At 44.4% G+C, this 24,824-nt stretch overlaps 1 protein-coding gene across 2 annotated transcripts in view; it reads right to left on the bottom strand.

Annotated features, from left to right (window-relative positions):
* PARL (presenilin associated rhomboid like) overlaps window positions 1-11,117 on the bottom strand; it is a 50,137-nt gene extending 39,020 nt beyond the window's left edge. For both annotated transcript variants that reach the window (XM_004001479.6, XM_011286065.4), the window contains exon 1: window positions 10,961-11,117. In XM_004001479.6, the coding sequence (XP_004001528.2) occupies window positions 10,961-11,085 (125 nt within the window). In that variant the 5' untranslated portion in view covers window positions 11,086-11,117. The remainder of the gene's footprint in view (window positions 1-10,960) is intronic.
* Between the last annotated feature and the right edge of the window lie 13,707 nt (window positions 11,118-24,824).

Raw genomic sequence — 24,824 nt, 5'->3', positions numbered from 1 at the left:
TCAATAATTATATTAGAAGGAGGTCAAGAATGATTGTTAGTTCTATTAAGAATAACTGAAAGGAAGATGGTAGTATTCACCAAGACAAGGGAAATCAGAAGCACTAATATAGGAAACTGGAAGATAAAACATGAAAAATTCCATGTTGGGCAGTGTTCAAAATGCTTGTGGTCATGGCAGCTCTATTCTAATAGCCAAAGAACTGGAACTTCAATTTCCATCAAAAGGGGAAAGGATAAACTGTGGAATATTCATACAATGCAGTACTACTCAACAAAAAACTACTGATCACACATTATGGATCAATCTCAGGAACACTGTTGAGCAAAACAATGTTTATCTTTCAGTGATGGTTCCATAGGTGTATACATTTGCCACAATCCATGGGCCATACACTTAACACTTACACACATCAAGTATTGTTAGCATTGTAGGATACCTAGATGGTGTCTAGTAGGCATCTGGAAACAAACGAAACTCAGAAAAATGGCATAGTGACTATTATTACTATTACTTGCCTAGTATGCTCTTTCAAAATTCTGAGTCCACTCCACAAATCAACTTCTCAGAAGTCACATAGTGAGGGTGGGCAATAGTGATAAAGTAATTTACCTCCAAATCTTTAATAACTCATAACTTATACTTCTAAATAAGTGCTATTCTTTTCAAGGAAATCTATTTTGAAAAGTGATGAGCTTATTCAAACAAAGCCAATGTTGCCCTGACTGGCTCTGAACTTCCTTCAGAGCCCTGTTACCAGAATTATGAATATCCTTTAGCAAATACTGTTAAATAGCTAATCCCAAATCTATGTCTAGTTCTTTTTCTCTTGCCTTTTTCTGCAGAGACTAAAAAAGATAAGTATCTTCACTTTTCCAGCATCTTTTATGGCAGAAGGTGGCCATATTACAGAATTCTGACAAAATGAGAGAGAAGAGTTTTTTAGGGGTTCCCCAGAGTGACTCAGTCGGTTAAGCATCTGACTCTTGGTTTCAGCTCAGGTTATGATCTCACAGTTTGTGGGTTGGAGCCCCATGTCAGGCTCTGTGCTGCTGGCATGGAGACTGCTTGGGATTCTCTCTCTCCCTTTCTGTCTGCCCCTCCCCAGCTCACACTCTCCCTCTTCCAATAATAAATAAATACACTTAAAAAACAAAAAAAGAATTTTTTAGGTACCTCTTGGGAAGATTTTGCTTATCTGATAAAAACTGTCATATCTCCAAGGTCACACCCCTCGCCCCTTCTGTTTGCCTTGAATGGGGATGTAAATGCCTAGATTTGGGGCAGTCATCTTTTTTTAAATGTTTATTTTTGAGAGAAGGAGAGACAGAGCGTGAGTAGGGAAGGGACAGAGAAAGAGGGAGACACAGAATCCAAAGCAGGCTCCAGGCTCTGAGCTGTCAGCACAGAGTCCGTTGCGAACTGTGAGATCATGACCTCAGCCGGAAGTCCGGTGCTTAACTGCCTGAGCCACCCAGCCGCCCCGGGGCAGTCATCTTGAATGCCAAGAGATTCGAATACTGACATTTTTTTTTCAACGTTTATTTATTTTTGGGACAGAGAGAGACAGAGCATGAACAGGGGAGGGGCAGAGAGAGAGGCAGACACAGAATCGGAAACAGGCTCCAGGCTCTGAGCCATCAGCCCAGAGCCGGACGCGGGGCTCGAACTCACGGGCCGCGAGATCGTGACCTGGCTGAAGTCGGACGCTTAACCGACTGCACCACCCAGGCGCCCCTCAAATACTGACATTTTTGACCCACTGAGCAGACAGTAGCCACTTACCTCCATCTACTTAAACTACTCCCCTCATTTATTTTTAATTTTTTTATGTTTTTATTTTATTTTTGAGAGAGAGAGAGAGAGAGAGACACAGAGTGTGAGTGGGGGAGGGGCAGAGAGAGAGAAGGAGACACAGAATGTGAAGTAGGTTCCAGGCTTCAAGCTGTCAGCACAGGGCCTGACACAGGGCTCAAACTCTCGAACCATGAGATCATGACCTGAGTTGAAGTCGGATGCTTAACCAACTGAGCTACCCAGGCGCCCCAAACTACCCCCCTCATTTAAACAATAAATTTACTTACAGTCAAATGTATTCATGACAACACCTTTAAAGTGGCAAATATTGGGGCACCTGGGTGGCTCAGTTTGGTTAGCGTCCGACCTCAGCCCAGGTCATGATCTCATGGTTTGGGCCCCACCTCAGGCTCTGTGCTGACAGCTCAGAGCCCGGATCCTGCTTCGGATTCTGTGTTCCCTCTCTCTCTGCCCCGCTGCTGCTCATGCTCTCTTTCTCCTTCTCAAAATAATCAAAACACTAAAAATATTTTTAGGTGGCAAATGTTAACACTCTACAATTGAATTTTTAAATTATGTTTTAATGTTTGTTTATGTTAGAGAGAGACAGAGACAGAGACAGAGAGAGAGAGAGAGAGAGAGAACAAGTGGGGGAGAGGCAAAGAGAGAGGGAGACAAAGAATCTGAAGCAGGCCAGCTGTTAGCACAGAGCCTGACTTGGGACGGGAACTCACGAACTGTGAGATAATAACCTGAGCCAAAGTCAGACACTTAACCAACTGAGCAACCCAGGTGCCTCTGGATTTAATTTTTATTAAACAATTCAAAGCAACACAGAGCTAGGTTAATAAATAAAGTAACATCACCACTTTGGGCCAAAAAACAAAAATGTGACATAAAGTAACAGGAATATCTTCCCTTTAAAGACCACAAGTTGTAACCCAGCGTTGTTTCCTGGCATTACTTTTTTTTCTTATTAGACCAAGAAAGATGAAGAATGAGACTTCTTTGTATCTCTAATGGTATAATAGAAGAAACGTACTCAATCAGATCTAATGAAAGATTACTTCCACAGCTTATCGACTTATTTCAAATTCTGAAGTGCAATGTTTGAAAAGGAACACAAACACACCAGGTCGGGAATCTAAACTTGAAGCAAACTCAGACCTTTTGCTGAGAATAATATTCACCTTAGAAATATGTATGAGGCCAAGGACACCAAGAATATGTGACACAAGTTGGCTCCAGGGTTAAATTCAGATGCAGAGTACATATATTAAGAATACACACATGGCACAAAAACAGACACTCAGATCAATGGAACAGAATAGGCAACCCAGAAATGGACCCAGAAACATATGGCCAACTAATCTTTGACAAAGCAGGAAAGAATAGCCAATGGAATAAAGACAGTCTCTTCAGCAAATGGTGCTGAGAAAACTGACAGCGACACGCAGAAAAATGAACCTGGACTACTTTCTTACACCATACACAGATACAAACTCAAAATGGATGAAAGACCTAAATGTAAGACAGAAAGCCACCAAAATCCTCGAGGAGAAAGCAGGTAGAAACCTCTTTGACCTGGGCTGCAGCAACTTCTTACTCAACACGTCTCTGGAGGCAAAGGAAACCAAAGCAAAAATGAACTATCGTGACTTCTTCAAAATAAAAAACTTCTGCACAGCAAAGGAAACAATCAGCAAAACTAAAAGGCAACCAATGGAATGGGAGAAGGTATTTGCAAACGACATATCAGATAAAGGGTTAGTATCCAAGATCTGTAGAGAACTTATCAAACTCAACTCCCAAAAAGCAAATAATCCAGTGAAGAAATGGGCAAAAGACATGAATAGACACTTCTCTAAAGAAGACATCCAGATGGCCAATCGACACATGAAAAAATACTCAACATCACTCATCAGGGAAATACAAAATCACAATGAGATACCACCTCACACCTGTCAGAATGGCTAACATTAACAACTCAGGCAACAACAGAGGTTGACAAGGATGTGGAGAGAGAAGATCTCTTGCACAGCTGGTGGGAATGCACACTGGTGCAGTCATTCTGGAAAAGTATGGAGGTTCCTCAAAAATTACAAATAGCACTACCCTCCACCCAGCAATTGCACTACTAGATATTTATCCAAGGGATACAGGTATGCTGTTTCGAAGGGACCCATGAACCCCAATTTTATAGCAGTGCTATCAACAGTAGCCAAAGAATGGAAAGAGCCCAAATGTCCACCAATGGATAAATGGATAAAGATGTGTGTGTATACACACATACACACAATGGAGTATTACTTGGCAGTCAAAAAGAATAAAATCTTGCTATTTGCAACTATGTGGATAGAACTAGAGGGTATTATGCTAAGCAAAATTAGTCAGAGAAAGACAAATATCACATGACTTCACTCATATGAGGACTTTAAGATACAAAACAGATGAACATAAGGGAAGGGAAGCAAAAATAATACAAAAACAGGGAGGGGGACAAAACCATAAGAGACTGTTAAACATGAAGAACTAACGGAGGGTTGCTGGAGGGGTTGAGGGCAGGGGGATAGGCTAAATGAGTAAGGGGCTTAAGGAATCTACTCCTGAAATCATCGTTGCACCAAGTGCCAACTTGGATGTAAATTATAAAAAATAAATTATAGAAGGTAAAAAAAATAAATATATGTATCTTGAAGGTGAAACAGAAAAAAAAACAAAAAAAAAAAAACAAAAAAATACACACAGAGGCTCCTGGCTGGCTCAGTCAGTGGAGCATGCAACTCAGGTTGTGAGTTTGAGCCTGACAACGAGTGTAGATTTAAAATCAAAGGAAAAAAAAAAAAAAAGTGTGTGTATGTATGTATGTGTGTGTACATGTACACACACACATAAAGAACATATTATTGGGAATTACAGTTAGACATACAGACCTTGTTGGACAGAATTAAGTACAATGTATTGGTTCACTGAACATCTATTCCTATTACCCAGCACATATTCATACACCACAGGGGCTGGAAACCTAAAAAGTGTGTTTCCCAGGTATCCTTTCAGTTAGGTTCCAGATGTCCTTTTGATTAGTGTTATACCTATTCAATACCTGAAGTCAAAACTGAATAAGAAGGCAAGACATAAGGCATCAATTTGCAAGCGAAAATAATGGTGAAGGCAGCATAGTTCTTACTTGGGTCAGCAGATCCTGATTTGGCAGCAACTTCCCCAGTTTTCTCGTTTATTGTTGCATCACAAACCACCCCAAAACTTAACTGTCCTGAAACCATAATTATTTCTCAAGACTTTCTAAGTTAGCTGCCCTCAGGAGGGCAGTCCTTCTGGTCTCACCTATGGTCACTTACACAACCCGTCCTTTGAGCACTCAACTGGAGCTGGGCAGTCTAATATGGCCTCACTCCCACACCTGGGGCCTGTATGGGCTATCGGCTGGCCATCTCTCACCAAATGGTCTCTCAGTAATCAAGCTAGTGGGGGCTTCTGTCATGGCAGTTGGGAGTGTTCTAAGAGGGAAAAGGTGAAAGCTGCAAGGCCTCTCAAGGCTCAGACTCTGGACCTTGTACATTATTTCTGCCACAAGCTACTGGTCAGAACAAATCACAAGACCAACCCAGCTTCAGGAAATAGAGAAATAGATAAGAGAAATGGATGACAGGAGCTGTGAATTACTGCTGCCATGTTTTTCAATCTACCATCAGTTGCGGCAGAGGCAGCGATGACTGAAAGCTTAGTCTCAGAACAGTAATTCTCAATCCCGGCTCCTGAAGAGCAGAACATGCCACCATGGCATAAGGACTGTTTTGAGCTGAGTGCAACTGAGAAGCAGATATAAGAAAAACTCTGCCCTGCCCCCATGTGCCTAAAAGTAGGATATAAATTTGTAAAGGTGTACCCACTATCCTCTACCAGGAAAAATAGAATCATGAGACAACTCTAGACCCTTATGTGCCCAGAGAAAGCACCAGAAAAATCTACTAACAGCCTTATATCCATTAGCTCCCTCATATATTGCTTCCCCACAGTTTGCTGTCCTAAAAACTCAAAAGTCCTTGTCCTTTGTCTTCTCATTTCTCTAAAACTTTGTTGTTTTTCAAATGCTATATAAACCCAGATTCTAACTTTGTGTTATTCATCAGGGAGTACCCTCACGTGTATGTCCAATGCACATGTTCACAAGCTTGTTTTTCTGTTGCAAATCCATCTTTTGTCAGTCTATACAGGGCCCTAGCCAATGGGCGTAAGATTGGTACAGGGAAAACAGCTTTTCTTTCCCTATACTACACATAAGAATTGCCTAGTGAGCTCTTAAAAATATTGTACTATGGGGGTGCCTGGGTGGCTCAGTCAGTTAAGCATCTGACTTCAGCTCAGGTCACGATCCCATGGTTTGTGAGTTCAAACCATGCATTGGGCTGTCTGTCAGCTCAGAGCCCCATTCAGATCCTGTCTCCCTTTTTGCTCCCCCCCCCCCCCACAAAAGTGCATACTCTCTTTCTCTCTCGAAAATATTTAAAAAAATACTGTACCATGGCTCCACTTCATACCAATTCGTCTCCAGAGGTGGCATGAACGCATCACTAAAGAGCTACCCAGCTGATTCTCATGTGCAGCCAGGGTTGGGATTTACCACAGGTTTGGGAAAAACTTCAGTATACATACAAATCACCTGGAGATCTTGTTAATATCAAATTCCAAATCAGTAAGCCTGGGGTGAGGAAAATAGCAGATTCTGCATTTCTAAACAAGCCTGCAAAAGGACAAACTTTGGCCTGTAGGGTGGATTTGGCCCTCCAGCTAAGTTTTAAATTTTTAAAGATTTTTCTTTAAAGTTTACTTATTTGGGGGGGGGGGGGGAGGGCACATGAGCGTGAAGGTAAGGGAAGAAAGGGAGAGAGAGAATCCCAAGCAAGACCCTCAGCTGTCAGTCCAGAGCCTGAGGTGGGGCCCTATGAACCATGAGATTATGACCTGAGCCGAAATCAAGAGTCTGACACTTAACAGAATGAGCCACTCAGGTGGCCCAAAGAGTTATTTAAAGGAAAAAGAAAGAGTATGTGACAGAGACTATATGTGGCCTGGTCATTTTCTATCTGGCCTTTCACAAAATAATTTTGCCACCACGGTCCGAGATGCCTAAGCATGGTTCACAAACCACGTTCAATAGCAAAGAGCTAGAACCTAACCCCCCCTCTCCTAACAATATTTCTACTTCAATTAGAATGGTTATGTACAGGGGCATCTGGATGGCTCAGTCAGTTAAACATCCGACTTCAGCTCAGGTCATGATCTCACGGTCTGTGGGTTCGAGCCCCACATCAGGCTCTCTGCTATCAGTGCAGAGCCTGCCTGGGAAATGTCTCTCTCTCCCTCTCTGCCCTTCCCCCATTTGCACATTCTGTCTCAAAATAAGCTTAAAAAAAGGTTATGTATAGGTTAATCCTATTTAACTAGGACTAACAAAAATTCAGATTTGTAACAAAGAATTTAAACACAACAATTTAACTAGGGCTGACAGTAGTGAGCATTCCTCACTGACCCCCAGCATCCATGCCCTTTTTCCCCTCTCGTAATAGTGTCCTGGAATTTCTAGCCATTTGGTTGGGGGAGGCACCCAGGCTCCGGACTAGCTTAAGCTAACCTACACACCCCACTCTCTGCCAATTTCAAAGGATTCAAGGATGGGCATGTATCTCAAATCAGGCCAAGCTGGTCCAGTGAAATTCAATTTCAAGACTTTGTTTGAATACTGGAGAAATTTTTCTGCTGGATGTGAACCTAAAAGTATATAGTCCCAAGAGCTGTTAATAGTCATTTTGAGATATGAGAATGAGACAGCATGCTGAGAGAATAAAGCTAACACTTAGGAAGCAGAGCCAAGCCATAAAGAAAAATGGAATCCTGGTGGCAATCTGAAACACCAAATCTTGTTTCACCAGTCCTGCTTCTGGACTTTTTTAACTGCAAAAACCAATAAATTCCCCTAATCACTGAGATTGGTTAGAGTACGGTTTTCTGTTAGTACAAATTTTTTTTTTTTTACAAAAATGCTTTTAGATAGAGTACTTCATCACACATTATACGACAAGGTACACTTGTCCTTAGGGGGAGTTTTGTGTTAAATTTCTTAAAATGCAACAAGAAGGAAAAGCATGATAAATGTCTCCAATTGCAAATGTTAGAGATATTTACAAGCTTAGGTTCTTTAGTGCTACCCATTCACATCGGTGCAAAAGATGGAAAAGATGACTTAATAAATCACTTACCTTAAGTAAATTCGGAAAACAAAAACATGATAAAATGGATGGTGTGAGGGGAGAGCGGAATGGAGGAGAGGGATATTAGAAGCATATACCATCTCATAAAGACATGCCTGCCATTTAGCTCTGCTGTTTTGGTCCTTCCGCCAATAACCAGTAATTTGTGAAAGCAGTCTAATGCACTCAAAGTGGGAAGATCTCATGAATAGCTGAGTCACTACTGGTCATATAATTGTTATAGTTCAATTTTTTAACGTGATCCCATAACTTTTAAATAGAAAAAAGTATTATCTATGTATTAGTTGGCATAATGATGAATTGTCTTGTGAGTTGTTTTAACAGTGCAACTTGGATATAAGTACAAGTTGGCACTAATGTCTATGTTATTAAAGATTTTCATGGATAAATTGAGTAGAAATGGCCTAATGTTCAAATGGAGACAGCTTGTGTCCAAGGATACGCACAATAAAGTCATTCCACTTAAAAATAAATGTTTTTAGGGGAGAGGGGATTTTGACATAAACACGTGCATGACCAAATTGTTTTCTTAAAACCTATCCTGAGTTAACAGATGGTAAATTAAACAGGGAAAATAATTGAACAACCAACTATTCTCTTAGATACTTCCATACAAATGAAATCATGCAGGCTTCTTTCAACACTAAACCATTTCTCAGAAGTGCTGCCAGAAATTTGAAAATGGTAAACCTTCTGAAGAGCCTGATATTTTTTCCTTTTTCTGTAAAGGAACAGAGACTAAATATTTTAGTTGAAGAAACATCTGTCACATATTATTTTGCTTTGCAACCCTTTAAAAATGTAGAAACCATTTTTAGCTGGTGGACCGCCTTAGACCTGCCAGTTTACAGAACTTTTATATCACTACCTGTAGTGCAAATTCTCAGCCATGCTTCAGGCCTATCATAACAGAATCACAAGGATTAACCCCAGAACTCTGCCTTTTAACGTCACCTCTAGCTTCATTCTTCTGTATACTAATCTTAGAAATACAAGAAGTCAAAGCAGACCTAATAAAGTTACATACAAGGTAACTCATTCTTCCTATTAACTTTAAAGTGCTTGTTTCCAGAGGTGAGTAGGCATATATACTATTTCAGGCTTACTCATATTCTTTTGTAATGCACATTTTTCTACACAACCATAAAAATGTCCTTTTCCAACTCTGCAAATAAATGGCAAGCTTGAAAAAAAAAAAAAAGATGAGGAGTACCTGGGTGGCTCAACTGGCTGAGAGTCCAACTCTTGGCTTAGGCTCACAGTACATGGGGTCAAGACCTGCCTTGGCCCTGCAGTGACAGCACGGAGTCTGCTTGGGATTCTCCCTCTCCCTCTCTGCCCTTTTCCCTACTTACATGGGCACACGCATACTCTCTCAAAAATGTCTTTCACTTTCCGTTCCTTACACATATTTTTAATATTAACACACCTGTTGTTTCCTAATAGCCATATTAATTTTTCTTTCCCCTCAAATCATGCAATTCTGATAGGGATTTGGGATAAACTATGGAACCTGGACCCCTGAAATCTATTACCACCTCCACCTGACCTTCTCATTCTCCATCTCCCCAGGAGTTTAAGATTAGTGCCTGAAGCTCCATGTTAAGGTGTATCATGAAGTTAAAGTACAGTGTGTATGCAAGTTTTCACAAAGCCCTATCCTGATTCACTTGCAGTCCTTGTAAGAACTACAGGCTCTTCCACTCCCTACCCTCCTTCTGAGTTGATGGGGTGGCGCCTGGAAAATACATTCTACAAGCACTCCGGGTGATTCTTAAAATTGGGTAATGGCTCTACCAGTACGGACCCTCAATATTTGCTACTGGCCGCCCCTCTGTTGAACGCTCTACCTTTCCTTGCTATCAACAATCAGATGGATTCCAGGCATCTGGAACCAACTCCCAACTCAAACGGGGAAGGATGAAACTCTGGATTAAAGAACAGGAACAAGGGGCACCTGGGTGGCTTAGGTGGTTGAGTTTCCCGCTCTGGATTTCGGCTCAGGTCATGATCCTAGAGTAGTGGGATCGAGCCGGTGTCGGGCTCCATGCTGCGCGTGTAGCCCACTCGAGATTCTCTCTCCTTCTGCCCCTCTCCCTACTCACTCTCAAAACAAACAAACAAACAAAAACCCAGGAACAAATTTCAAGTTAAATACACGTCAAAATCTTGGGCAGCTGAGGGATTTTTCTCTTCTCTTAATTTAGAAGTGAATAAACAAAAGCAGCAAACACTGATAGACAACACTCTTCATACAGCTTCTACTCGGGAAAACCAGTACTGTAGTTTTCTTTCCAAATCATGTGAAAACAAAATATTCCAGGGTCTCCATTCTTTAAAAAAAAAAAAAAAAAAAGCCTTTCCTACGACTTCGTAGAAGGCAAAGGGATGCCCTCTTCTGACCCCGTCTTCCCTCAGTTCTTAACGCTAAAGAAAATAATTTGTAGAACAGAGGTTTATAAAGACTGACAGAGAATAAACTCTCAATTCTGCTATTCTAACACCTGTGTCACCGCTTCACTTAAAAATATGGTACCAGTAACTTCCTCGCGGGATTATGAGGGTTGCACGCCCTCAGCCCTCAGAGACTAGTTCCCCTTCCCCCCACGTCCTTCCGGATGGGAAAAGGAGCAGCCCGCGCGAGCTCACGGAGAGTAGGGCCGGTCACTGTGCACCCCGGCTCGGGGCAGAGTGGTGCGGCGAGAAGCGAGCACTGGACAGAGGAGAGAGAAGAAAGGACGGAAACCGGAAGGGACGGGTGAGGAGGGGGGTGAGCGAAGGCAGCTCCAGAGACCCCACGGCTTGCACCCCCGAGGATGCTCGGCCAGAGCTGAGGAACCGAGGAGAAAGAAGCCAGGAGAGGCGATCTTTACCTGCGTCCGAGCAGTCGCGGCGGGGCCAGGGCCGCAGTGAGGTCCTCGTAGCTGCGGCCGCCCGCCGGCGGAGCCCACGCCCGGCCACAGCCCCAGCCTCTCTGCGCCCAGCCTCGCCACGCCATCTTCCCAACCTCTGCCCCCCCATGGCCCGACCTTACGAACCCCTGCCGCGGAACCACTTCCGGGGCGGAGGAAAAACCACAGAGCGCCGAGGAGCAGCCTAGAGCGCCCCTGCACGGCTGAGCGGAGGCCCAGCGCACCCAAGGGTTCCGCGGGCGCTCGGGAGAGCGGCGCGGCCTCCGCCCCGTTTGCACATGAGGTCCAGAGGAAAAAAGGAAAAACTAGCACTCATTGAGTAATGCCACGTACCAGGGACTTTACCGAAGTTACTGCGTGTAATCCTCGCAAAACTGTTGAGGCGGCCATTATCACCGCTGGTTTACAGAGGCTCAGAAAGGAGTGGAGGAACCGTCATTGCAACCCAAGTTTTCTTATATTACTTCTCTTTTTTTCTGATCTCTTAGTTTCATGTTATGACATACTTAAGAGGATGTGCCTCTGATCTTTAACAAAAAGTCCAAACCTGAAATGAAACTCCGGATTCTAGGTGAAATACAAACTTCATGAGTCAACCTTGCCTGTCAGGCAGCTTTATTTCCTGCCACTCCATCCCGCCCTCCGACCTTAGCTGCAGTCAAACTGTATGATTTGCAGTTTCTTAAAGGCACCTGCTTCTCCAGAGTTCATATACCATTCCCACTGTCTGAAACACCTTCCCCTTCTCTCCCTACTCAACCTACCTAACCAACTTGTCCTTCAGACCAACCTCAATTGTCATCTTTTCTAGGAGGCTGTAGGGGAGGAAAAAGTTTTCCTCCATTTTCTTGTGGTCCCTGGCCAGGTCTGAAAATTAAACTGATAAATATTAACAGGAGGAGTACCTGGGTGCCTCAGTGGGTTAAGCACCTGACTTTTTTTATATATGAAATTTATTGTCGAATTGGTTTCCATACAACACCCAGTGCTCATCCCAAAAGATGCCCTCTTCAATGCCCATCACCTACCCCCCCCCCCCCCACTCCCCATCAACCCTCAGTTTTTCTCAGTTTTTAAGAGCCTCTTATGCTTTGGCTCTCTCCCATTCTAACCTCTTCTCTTTTTTTTCTTCCTTCCCCTCCCCCATGGGTTTCTGTTAAGTTTCTCAGGATCCATATAAGAGTGAAAACATACAGTATCTGTCTTTCTCTGCCTGACTTATTTCACCTAGCATAACACTCTCCAGTTCCATCCACATTGCTACAAAAGGCCGTATTTCATTCTTTCTCATTGCCAAGTAGTACTCCATTGTGTATATAAACCACAATTTCTTTATCCATTCATCAGTTGATGGACATTTAGGCTCTTTCCACAATTTGACTATTGTTGAGAGTGCTGCTATAAACATTGGGGTACAAGTGGCCCTATGCATCAGTACTCCTGTATCCCTTGGGTAAATTCCTAGCAGTGATACTGCTGGGTCATAGGGTAGGTCTATTTTTAATTTTTTGAGGAACCTCCACACTGTTTTCCAGAGTGGCTGCACCAGTTTGCATTCCCACCAACAGTGCAAGAGAGTTCCCGTTTCTCCACATTCTCCCCAGCATCTATAGTCTCCTGATTTGTTCATTTTGGCCACTCTGACTGGCGTGAGGTGATATCTGAGTGTGGTTTTGATTTGTATTTCCCTGAGGAGGAGCGATGTTGAGCATCTTTTCATGTGCCTGTTGGCCATCCGGATGTCTTCTTTAGAGAAGTGTCTATTCATGTTTTCTGCCCATTTCTTCACTGGATTATTTGTTTTTTGGGTGTGGAGTTTGGTGAGCTCCTTATAGATTTTGGATACTAGCCCTTTGTCCGATATGTCATTTGCAAATATCTTTTCCCATTCTGTTGTTTGCCTTTTTGTTTTGTTTTTTCCTTTGCTGAAGCACCTGACTCTTGATTTCAGCTAAGGTCACAATCTCATGGTTGATAAGATCAAGCCCTGTATCAGGCTCTATGCTAACAGCACAAAGCCTACTTGGGATTCTTTCCCTCTCTGTGCCTCTCCCCTGTTCGTGCTCTCTCTCTCTCTTTCTCTCAAAATAAATAAATAAATAAACTTAAAAAACAAAGATTAACAGGAGGCAAAGCATACAAATTTTATTTTATTTTTACATGTACGTAGGAGTCTTCACAATAGAACAAAGATCTGAAGGAGAGACCAGGAAATTTTTATATCTTTTAGACAAAGAAACAATAATTTGTGAATAATTGGCAATGAAGTTCAGATTATAGGTAGTCCAACTAGGGCTAGGTAGTTGCTAGCTACCTAGCTTCCTTCCCACCTAAAGATAAGGGTTAGTTTTACAAGGTTTATTTGCAGATTACTCCGGTCCCTGGTCTCTGGCTTTTGGGCTGTTAAGAGTCTGTCTCGAGGAAAGGAGACATTTCCTGCCTTTAGGCAGAAAAAGGGGAGCTTTTTCTGCATTTACTTCTTCTTAATTGCCTTCAGCTCAAAATAATTTTTATGTCAAAGAGACATATTTTGGGGTGACATTCTGGCTTCCTTTGAGATATTTCTCAGACCTCCACTCTGAGTTATATGACCTCTATTTGTGATTTCATACTGCTTTATGCTTATCACTCTAACACTGTATTCATCCAATACATATTTATTAAACACCTTCAGTATACCAGGCAATGTACTAGGATGTGTTTTGGAAGACACTATCTCTGACCTCCCAGAGATCCTGCTCTATTGGTGGAAAAGGGAGCAAGTAAATAAACAGGCAATTACAACACACTGCAAGAAGTGCTATGAGCCAAGAAACAGAAGGCTCTATGGGAGTTTAGAAGAAGGAGGAAATACCACAGTTTAGGGAGGAGGAACAGGTGGCAGGGAGAATGCTTCCCAGAGAAACGGATGGAGGTGACCAAAAGTAGGGAAGAACTGCAATGTTCTAGGCAGAGAATAGTGTTTGTGATGTCCTTCAGGGCATGATTTGTTTGAGAAACTAAAATAAATTCACTTTGGCTATGTCATAGGTGTCGAGTCTGGGATTTCATTTTACCTTATTTGCAAGCCAATGAGTTTGGTTGCTGGCAGAAAACAGGAGACTCCAGAGGGGCTCTAACAGGGCAAGAACTGACAGAGGCTTAGGAGAGGGAGGCAAAAAGGGATTGGATTAGGGATCCTGGATTAGGTGTTTCCTCCACCCTATAGCCTGCCTGGGCCACAAACAGCTGCCAACCTTGAGGAAGGGATGGGGGAGAACATCCCAGGCAGGAAACCCTCAGTCTTTCTGCTACTTTCTGGGACCCAACATGCTCAGTGGGGCCCAGTCTGGACTCTCCAGACCATAGGTATGGTTCCACACAGAAAATGAGTTGTCTGTGAGAAAGCTTCAAGATTTCACAAAGTCTAGAGGAACTGGTAAGCTTGCTTGCGAAAAGGCCAGAGGCTAATTAATACATCAACTTTCCTTAATTCTAATGGGAATCGCCCAGCTCAGTGTAGCAGCAACGATTGATATCCTACTAACTTGAAATGTTGATGAATTCATATGTACATCTTCTAAATACCTCAAAGGAGGAAAAAAAAAAAGACGTGCCTTTCTTAGAAGTCAGATTTATTGAGACATGATTTATATACAATGAAATCCACCCTTTTAGGTATATAGTTCTATGACTTTTGACAAATACATTCCATGTAGAGCCATCACCAGTTATGATACAGAACATTTCCATCATCCTGATGTTCATCACCTGATGTTCCTTTACAGTCAACCCATAACCCCATTCCCAGACCCCAGCAACCACTTACCTGATTTATGTCCCTATAGTTTTGTCTTTTAAAAAGTATCATAGAATAAGAGACTCTTAAAAACTGAGAATAAACTAAGGGTTGATGGGGGTGGGGGGAGGGGAAAATGGGTGATGGGCATTGAGGAGGGCACCCGTTGGGATGAGCACTGGGTGTTGTATGGAAACCAATTTGACAATAAATTTCATATTTAAACAAAGTATCATAGAAATAGAATCATACAGTATATCTTGGTGTGGACATGTTTTCATTTCTGTTGGGTAAATACCTAGGACTGAGATGGCTGGGTTTTATGGTATAATGTTTAATTGTACAAGAGATTGTCAAAACAATGGTTGTACCATTCATTCCCACCAGCAGAGTATGAGGGTTCCAGTTGCTTTGCACCCTTTCCAGTACTTGGGATTGTCAGGATTTTGTTTTTAGCAGTTCTAAAGCATGTGTAGTGGTATCTCATTTTTATTTTAATTTGCATTTACTTGGGGCGCCTGGGTGGCTCAGTTGGTTGAGCAGCCGACTTCGACTCAGGTCACGATCTCGCGGTCCGTGAGTTCGAGCCCCGCGTTGGGCTCTGTGCTGACAGCTCAGAGCCTGGAGCCTGTTTCAGATTCTGTGTCTCCCTCTTTCTCTGACCCTCCCCCGTTCATGCTCTGTCTCTCTCTGTCTCAAAAATAAATAAACGTTAAAAAAATTTTTTTAAATTTGAATTTACTTAATATAAGTCAATCTTTTTAAAATAAACAGGCCTTTGTCTGGAGACACGATGTTTCAAAACTTGGCCAGGGGCTAGGGAGAAGGAAAGAGAGTGCTTGCTAGAGAATTTGTTGAGAACAGTTGGCATTGGTCGCTGGTTTTGCCTGGTAACGGACAAGATCTCCTGTCTGCAGTGACCTGCACTTCTTCCCTTTGGTCAGGAGAGGGCAGGAGAGGGCAGAAAATAAACTGCCCAGTCTTTGGCTTCTTAGGGGCCAGCATCCATAGTATTTGCCCTCAGCATTATATTTAGTTTTTCTCAAATGTCTTTCCCTCTAAACCTATTTAGTTGCTACCTTATGGGTCTTGACTCCCCAAGCTAATCTTGTCAAATGATTCAATGCCAAACCTTAAGTAACCTTGTAAAACCCTTTCCTGCCAAAGCATAACTAACCCAAGACTGAGCTACTGAAGCTTTTATAGAATCCTTATTAAGTCTACCCTCTAATGTCACTCCATAGAGCCTGTATCAGGGGATCCATGAGCAGCTGAGCTGGGTAAAAGCCTGCTTTTCTTCTACAATTTTGCAGAAGCTGAGAGAGACTGAGGAAGGACTTTGTGGGAGGACAGGTCTCCAGACCCTCTGCTGGCTACGGACCCTCTCCACCTAGGACCTGGGCTAGGGCAGCTCGGATGGGGCACTGCACAGATCCTCGGGGGCTAGGGCTGCAAACTGCCCCAAATGTAGTCCAGCCTGAGCCCTGGGCTCCTCCAGCAGTTAGAACCAAAAGGTCCTGAAGAGGGTAGCAAACATCAGGAAGAGCTCCATCTGAGCCAGCTGGTCCCTTGGGCACACTTGATGCCCTGGAAGCAGAGGGAAAGGTTAGATGGTGGCAGCTGTCTCTGTGGCTGTTCCATCACACCCCGTACCTACCACCCATAACCCAATGTTTTGCCCAGTATCTGCAGAGAATGGCAGGAAAGCTTCATTGACCAGGAAGTTTCCATCCTTGTCTGATAAGTGGCCTGGGTTGAGCTGTTGTGTGTGGGTGGGGGGAGGGGGGGGCGGTGTCTCCCAACACTCAGGAGCGAGGAGCACAGAGACCAGGTTGGGCAAGATGATGGTGCTTTGCAGAGAGACACTGGTGTGGCTTCAGGAGCGTCAGCTGGTCCAGCATCTACCCCTGACACTGGGCTAAATGAGCTGTGAGAACACCCATTGTGTTGGTGAGAGTGACCCAGGGGCAGGAGGCCTCCAGGAGATTCAGCAGCATCTCTTTCTGGGTTTCTTTTGTCCAGGCTCACATCAGTGAAGTTGCTGAGCCTCTTACTTTCCTGGCTAAGGGCCACCTGTCTTTATCCTGAAGACTCCCAGCCCAGATCTAGAGACACAACTGCTGTCACTTATGGAGAAAGCCAGCAGCTGTTAGACATGACTGAAAAGGACCAGGTTCTGCATAGGGCAACAAATATAGCATGAGGTGGGGGGGAGATGAGGGGAGAAACAGAACGGCAGAGAAAGAAAAACTGAGTGATGAGGCAGAGGAAAGGGGATGAGACAAAAAGCTTCCCTCTTTAGGACCAGGGAGTGGAGAACATGAACCCCAACTTAGCCCTAGCCCTAACCCTAATCCTAACTCTTTTGGGGGGTGGGGAGAGGAGAACTTGAACCCTAGCCTAGTCCTCACTCCAACCTCAAAGGAGGAGTGATTGGAAGGAGAATCAGCCTGATCAGGTGGGAGCATAAAGGAGCCAAGTGTCCCTACAGGGTGACTTCTGCTCTTTACCATGTGGCCCTGGGCTAAGAGGAAGGTCAAAGTGGAACCAGGATGGGGTTGGTCATGCATCCAGGACTTGGGACACTCAGCTCCAGGGATTCTGAGGAAGGGTTCATAACTCACAGCTCATTTAACTAACACCCGAGAATTAAATTAGCCACTCCTGTGGAGGCCAGAGGATTAGCCATAGGATTTTTGGTTTCAATAAGGGTGTCTTAGAGTTGAAAACAAAAACAAAAAACTTAGCAGTTTGATGCCTGCATCCCAAACAGAAGCAAATTAAGAATGCAGAAATTCAGCCGATGTAAACAGTACTTTCAGAAGTCACTTTTCTTTCTTTCCCCTTTTTAAAAATAAGCTCTACACCCAATGTGGGGCTCTAACCCACAACTCTGAGATCAAGAGTCACATGCTCTTGGGGTGCCTGGGTGGCTCAGTCAGTTAAACATCTGACTTCAGCTCAGGTCATGATCTCATGGTTTGTGGGTTTGAGCCCAGTGTTGGGCTCTGTGCCGACAGCTCAGAGCCTGGAGCCTGCTTCAGATTCTGTCTCCCTCTCTCTCTCTGCCCCTCCCCCACTGGTGCTCTGTCTCTGTCTCTCTCAAAAATAAATAAATATTAAAAAAGGAAAAAAAAAGTCACATGCTCTACCCACTGAGTCAGTCAGGTGCCCCTTCATTTCTTCTTTTAAATTTTTTTTAACGTTTATTTATTTTTGAGACAGAGAGAGACAGAGCATGAACAGGGGAGGGTCAGAGAGAGGGAGACACAGAATCTGAAACAGGCTCCAGGCTCTGAGCTGTCAGCACAGACCCCGATGCAGGGCTCGAACCCACGGACCGCGAGATCGTGACCTGAGCCGAAGTCGGCTGCTCAACCGACTGAGCCACCCAGGCGCCCCTCATTTGTTCTTTTAAGTTGCACTACTGCAGACTTAAGGGAGGGGGGCCAACCCCAGCCATCTGAACCACCAGGCTGGTCTATGGCTTTTAGCAGAGGCGTTGGGAGGCATATGTTCTGCCTGAGTGAGCGATATATTTCTTAATTACAGCCCTGGGAATTTCCCCCTGTTTTCCCTACCTGGGATGAAGGAACTTCTGCATTATAACATTTATTAATAATCATGTTTAGATGCAGAGGGCCCTGGCAAGACACTCTTTTCCACCCGAATTTGTTATTTCCCGTTCTGGGTGACATTCTGGATTCCTTGCAAAGTGACTGATCATAATTCATGGAACAGCCCCAGAGTATAACCTATCCAGTACACAGAAAGGGCAGCTCAAATTACAGAGCCATCTGCCTGCTGGGTACCCCCTGTGGACTCCATGTCAGCTTCTTCCCAGGAAATGACAGTTGGGAGCTCATAATCAAATAGAATGTCTGAGAAGACAGGCTTGAATGCCATCCCTGTATTAGAGATCGTGCTGGTGCTGCTATCATTTGGCTTGATGGAGTAGTTAAAAACAGTTTAGGAATACCTGTAACATTTACTGATCTGCTGGCAAGCTTTGATTTCTCTTTCAGAAAGCATCTCCCACCCAAGTTGCAATAGCTCAGTATCGATCCCAGGCTATTAATGGCTCCTTGGAGCTCTTGTTACAGAATAATTTCCAGAATGAAACTGGCAGAAATGAGCTCTTAATACGGACATTTCTGATCCCAAGTGGCATAAAACAACTGAACTCTGATTCTCTCCTTTTTAACTTGATCTAACTTGACACAGCTTTTAGACCACCAGGGCTCAGGGCCTCCTACCTGCCAACAGCAAGAGGACCTGAGGACACGGTCCATGGTCCTGTCCTCACATCCTAGTAGACATTTGTCAAACCTATGAACTTGCTGGCCAGTTACTGCCGAGCACAGTTCAATATCCTTTAGTGAGGACTGGATGATATCGTGGGTGCAAAGCCCTTGGCACCCAGTACACCTTGGCAAAGAGCAGGAATCACTGTGTTATTGTCCAGCCCATGTCAGAAACCTGCATAGAGACTGTCTCAAGCTGGGTTGCCAGAGAGCTACAAAGCTCAACGACATATTTTTTGACTTCATGTAGGAATGTATTCAACTGGGGCGCCTGGCTGGCTCAGTCGGTTGAGCGTCCAACTTCAGCTCAGGTCATGATCTCACGGTTTGTGAGTTCAAGCCCTGCATCAGGCTTGCTGCTGTAAGCACAAAGCTGCTTCAGATCCTCCACCCCGCCCTTCTATGCACCTGTTCTCTCTTTCTCTCAAAAATACACATAAAAAAAGAAATGTATTGAACTTGATGTTAAACTTTTATCTCTTGAAAGGTATTAAGATAAAAAGCAGCTACTATTTTGAAGAATATTTCTGCATCTTTCAAAAACTCCTACTTAAGGCACCACCCAATACATTGTCCACTGGCCCTCAAAAGGATATTGTGAATAATGATCTTCATAATAAGGGTTATAACTAATTAGAGATTCTTTTTTTTTTTTTGCCTTGACTCCAAGGAAGCTCAGACTGAAGTTTTATGTACATGTACAGTAGGTGTTCTTGACCTAAATATTTTGATACAACTCTCTTCCTCTATCATGATTTGGTGCTTGTTATCTTAACCTTGTTATCAAATGAAAAAAACAAGATAGGCATTTCTACTAGAAATCAGTTCCAAAGAAATAATACAAAATGCAGACCAAGCTAAAGGCACGTAAACTGCAAATAGCCTAAATGTTCACCAATAAGGGTTAAGAATTATAAAACATCCATTTGGTGGAATGTTATGCAGCCATTAAGAGTGGTATTGTTTTTTTTTTAAGGTTTTATTTTTAAGTGATCCCCACCAACATGGGGTTAAAACTTAAAACCCCAAGATCATGAGTCATATGCTCCACCAATTAAGCCACCCCAAGAGTGATATTCTTAAACAGTGATTTTCAAAATGTGGTCCCTGGACCTGAAGTATCAGCCCTGCCTGGGACCTGTCACAATGGTGAATTCTTAGCCCCCACCCCTCACGCCCAGACACTGAGGCTGGAACCCACAACAATGTCCATTTTAGCCAACCCCGTGGAGACATGGGTCCCAGGGCTGTAGAGAAAGCCCAGCTGGTCCCAAACAACCCTGGGACCTTCCTCTTGGCGTGAATCTCCTGCCTTCTTGCACTCAACACTCAGTTCAAGTGCACTTTCTCAGAGCACCCCCAACCCATTCCTCACACAAGTCAAACCCACAGTCCACATTGGTTCCAGCTGTGCACTTAGAATAGCCAGGACCCAGCACTTCAACACATAGCATCTTGTTTGGACCCCAACAGTCCTGGGAGGTGATCTACCCGTTTTACAGATAATGTTAAATTGTAAGTATACTTTTCTTCAGGGCTCAGTGTCCAGTGTGGACTTTCCATACATTACATGAGTCCACCATAAGTGTAAGTGTTGAGGTAGGTATCATTATCTCCATTTTATGAGTTAGAAAATAGAGGCCTGGGGCACCTGGGTGGCTCATTCAGTTAAGTATCTGTCTCTTGATTTCAGCTCAGGTCATGATCTCACGGTTCAGGAGTTCGAGCCTGACATCAGGCTCTGCGTGGACAGCGTTGGAGTCTGCTTGGGATTTTCTCTCTCCCTCTCTCTCTCTCTCTCTCTCCCTCTCCGCCCTTCCCATACTCTCTGTCTCTGTCTCTCTCTCTCTCAAAAATAAATACATAAACATTAAAATAATGAAAGAAGAAACAAAGAAAGAAAGAAGGGAAGGAAGGAAGGAAGAAAATAGGGGCCAAACAACAAAGCAGAAGATAAGAGCCACGGAAAACCCAGGTTTGCCAACTCCCAGTGCAGTGCTCTTCTCACTGCATGAGAAGCCTGGGTCTGTCATCTAGTATGCTCCACCAAATCTTTAAAAAGTATTTAGTCAGGGGCACCTGGGTGGCTCAGTCAGTTGAGCATCCGACTTCGGCTCAGGTCATGATCTCATGGTTCGTGGGTTCGAGCCCCGTGTCGGGCTCTGTGCTGACAGCTCGGAGCCTGGATCCTGCTTCGGATTCTGTGTCCCCCCACCCCACCCCCTCTCTGCCCCACCCCTAGCTTGTGCTCTGTCTCTGTCTTTCAAAAATGAATAAACATTAAAAAAAATTTAAAAAGTATTTAGTCAACATTGATTAAGGGCTGACTGCTGTCATGGGGAAGGGAATCGTTCTCAGCAGCCATTCACCTCTGGCTTGGATTTCAAACCCCACTTAACATAACAGAAGCCCTCCAACCGATGAGATCCATCTACCCTAGAAGATGGCTTAGTATAGAGTTGTTTCTTGGGTGTGCCCTCATCCCACGTGGCTTTTCAGAAAATCCCTCCCATCCATAAAGGCACCCTCCTGAGCAGAATCCTGTTGGTTTTCCCTGCTGTGTTACGTCCATGGGCAGCGGGCTTCCACCAGCTCAGAATTTTCTGCGCGGAGGTAGGCTCTGCACAGTTCTAACCTTCAACTTTTGCAATCCCCTCCCTGAAGAAACTGAAGCTCAAGGCCGCAGGATTCACCCCCACGTTTCTGACCTCAGTTCCTTCCTTCTAGTGTCCCTGGACTGAGAGAGGGAGGCTCATCTGCCTACCCCTTCGGGGCCTCCAATCCAGGACAGAATTGCCACCTGGAGCAGTGTCTCCGGGTGCAGCTGAAAGCTTGGCTGCCACAGGTCTCCTAGGATGGGAAGGGGAGGGAACCAGCAGGAAGTGCCCTTCCTCAGGAGAAGGTGCCAAGTTTCCGGAGCAGGAGGCCAACGTGAGTAAAGCCAGCCCGTTGAGCAGGGGCTACATCTCGGACCTGCACCTCCCCTCACCCCTCTGCTTCCTGGTCCCAGGGCTTCTAGTTCATTCCAGCCTCCTTCTTAGCCCCCTCTGGCCACCTTCCTCACCCACCCTGCCCGACCTCAGCGTTTATGCCAGCGCTCTCAGCCGGTGGTATCTCGGAGGATTGGTGTGGAGGGACTCAAGTTCCGGAATCTTTCCCAATGGAGCAAATCCATCTGGTCATACCAGTCACACTCAGGCCCTGCTGCTCAGTCTGAGGCAGGTTGAGATACTCTCACTCTCACAGTAACCTCACCTCTGGCCCATGGAGCCCAACCCTAGTCAGCCTCCTTTCAGCCTCTACCTGGGAGTCTCAGCTGGCTGTGTGGGTCTGATGCTCAGGGAGGGATGGGGGCAGCCCCTGGAGTGGCATCGTCTCCCTTCAGGATATGCTATTCCTGCTATGAGGAAACCCGAGCTCGTGGTTCCTTCTCTCCTCTGACCAGGCACTAAGCAGCCCCCTGGAGGCCTCACCAGCACCCCCTGTCACCGCGCTCCACCCAGCTCTAAGCTCTGGTTGGCTTGGACCCTTACCTTGCCTGGGGTCCCCATGTTCATCAGTCGTCAGGTTCTGCAGCCTTTGCTTTTGTCTCAACTGTCCTGGAGCCGGACTACTGGGTCTAGATCCTAGCTTTTCTCTTACTAGGTGTGTGACTTCAGGCAAGTTATGCAGCCTCCGTTTAACTGGGCATGCTCGTTTGTACAACTGAGAAAGCCAACTGCCCTCACAGAACTCTATACCTGTACCAGTGCCAGCAGGAGGCAGACAGTACGCTCAGGTTGAGTAAATTGAGGGTAGTTTAATAAAGAGATGGTTTACAAGAAGGTGTGTGGGCAGGGGTGAGGGGAACCATAGAGCATAGCAGTGCTCAGGGCTAGCCACAGTGAAGGGCCTTTTCCACCTGAGGCTTAAAGAGTCAAGGGACATTGTTTACTGGGTGCAGAATTTCAGTTTGGGCAGATGGGAAAGTTCTGGAGATGGTTGCTGGTAACGAATGCACAACAGTGAATGCACTTTATGCCACTGAACTGTACACATAAAAATAGTTCAAATGGTAAATTTTATGTTACGTATATTTTACTACATTAAAAAATTTTTAAGTTTATTAATTTTTGAGAGAGAGAGAGAGAGAGAGTGCTCAAGTAAGGGAGAGGCAGAGAGAGAGAGAGAGAGAGAGAGAGAGAGAATCCCAAGCAGGCTTCACACTGTCAGCGCAGAGCCCAATGCAGGGCTCGAACCCACAAACCACAGGATCATGACCTGAGCTGATACCAAGAGTCAAACACTTAACTGACTGAGCCACCCAGGCGCCCCAAGGGATTTTATTTATTTATTTATTTATTTATTTATTGACTGACTGACTTATTTACTACTATTTTTTTTTAAGTTAAAGGAAAGGGATGTTGGAAGAACCTGGAGCCCCTAGCTTGGTGGAGAGGGTCACTGGCAAGAGCTCTGGCCTTTGATAGAAGAATGCGGCTGGTTCATGCCAATTCTGTAGGGATAAATACCCCATCCTCACTTTTCCTTCACTCTCCGGTCAATCTAATTAGCAGCTGGAGGGTGAGTGATCCCATAGAGAATGTAAAATAGTGCAGCTTCTTTGGAAGCAGTTCCTCAAATGATTAATTACAGGGTTTTAACATGTAAACCAGCAATTCATCTCCTAGGTATATACGGAAAAGAAATGATAATATGAGCACACAGAAACCTGTACACATATGTTTATAGTGGCATTATTCGTAATGTCCAAAAGTAGAAACAACCCAAATGTCTATCAGCTGATGAATGGGTAAATAAAAATGTGGTATAATCATACAGGGGAGTGTTGTTTGGCAATAAAAAGGAATGGAATACTGATACGTGCTATCACAAGGATGAACCTGAAAAATCTATGCTAAGTGAAAGAAGCCAGTCACAAAGAAGATATTGATACCATTCATATGAAATGCCCAGCATAGGCAAATCTATGGAGACCGAAAGTAAATCAGTGATTGCCTAGGACTGGGCAGAATGGGGGGATTAGACCTTACGTGTGGATAATGTACAATGCTTGTACAATATTTGTTACTGCTGCCATTCCCACAAAACTGCTACCTGTTTGTTAGAACTTCCCTTCCCTTCTCCCATAAATCATGTTCTTCTTCCTCATAACATTGTTTCAGAAACTAACCTCTCCGAAGACTTCTCTAGTCAACCCCACCAATCCCTCACCACTTTCGCTAAACATGCCAACCATCACCTATAAGGACCTAAGGTCCTTGCCTTGTTCTGGGTGACTCCTCAGCTCTGTTGACCACGTTTTGTGCCTCCGCCATCTTTTCCACAATATGACAAGCTCCTAAAGGCGGGTACCAGGTCTCCCTTTCTTTGGGTGTCTCCAGCAGTGTCAGAGTCCTCAGGTGTCATTGGGTGATGTGGACTCGTTGACAGAAGGACATGGTGGCCCCCGGGACCCAGTCCCACAGTGCACAACCTTCCTCCGTAGCACACCAGTGACCTATTTATAGGAGCTTCTACATTGGGGCTCCTTTTATATATGCCCAGACTCTTTGACCACTTCCTCTCCCACTGCAGCATGAGCTACTCGAGGCCAGCAACCATTCTCAACTGAAATATTACACATGTAGCCTAGAATACTCTTCTAGCCTTCAATGAAATTCAGACAGTTTGGTGGTTTTGGTGTACGTGGATGGTATTTGGGGGTGCTAGTAGTCATGGGGGTTTTGGTAGAGGCTTTAGC

This window comes from Felis catus, chromosome C2, assembly GCF_018350175.1.
Source record: "Felis catus isolate Fca126 chromosome C2, F.catus_Fca126_mat1.0, whole genome shotgun sequence".
Classification (NCBI taxonomy): Eukaryota; Metazoa; Chordata; class Mammalia; order Carnivora; family Felidae; genus Felis; species Felis catus.
Note: the sequence above shows the minus strand (reverse complement) of the source record. Positions and strands in the feature narration are given on the sequence as shown.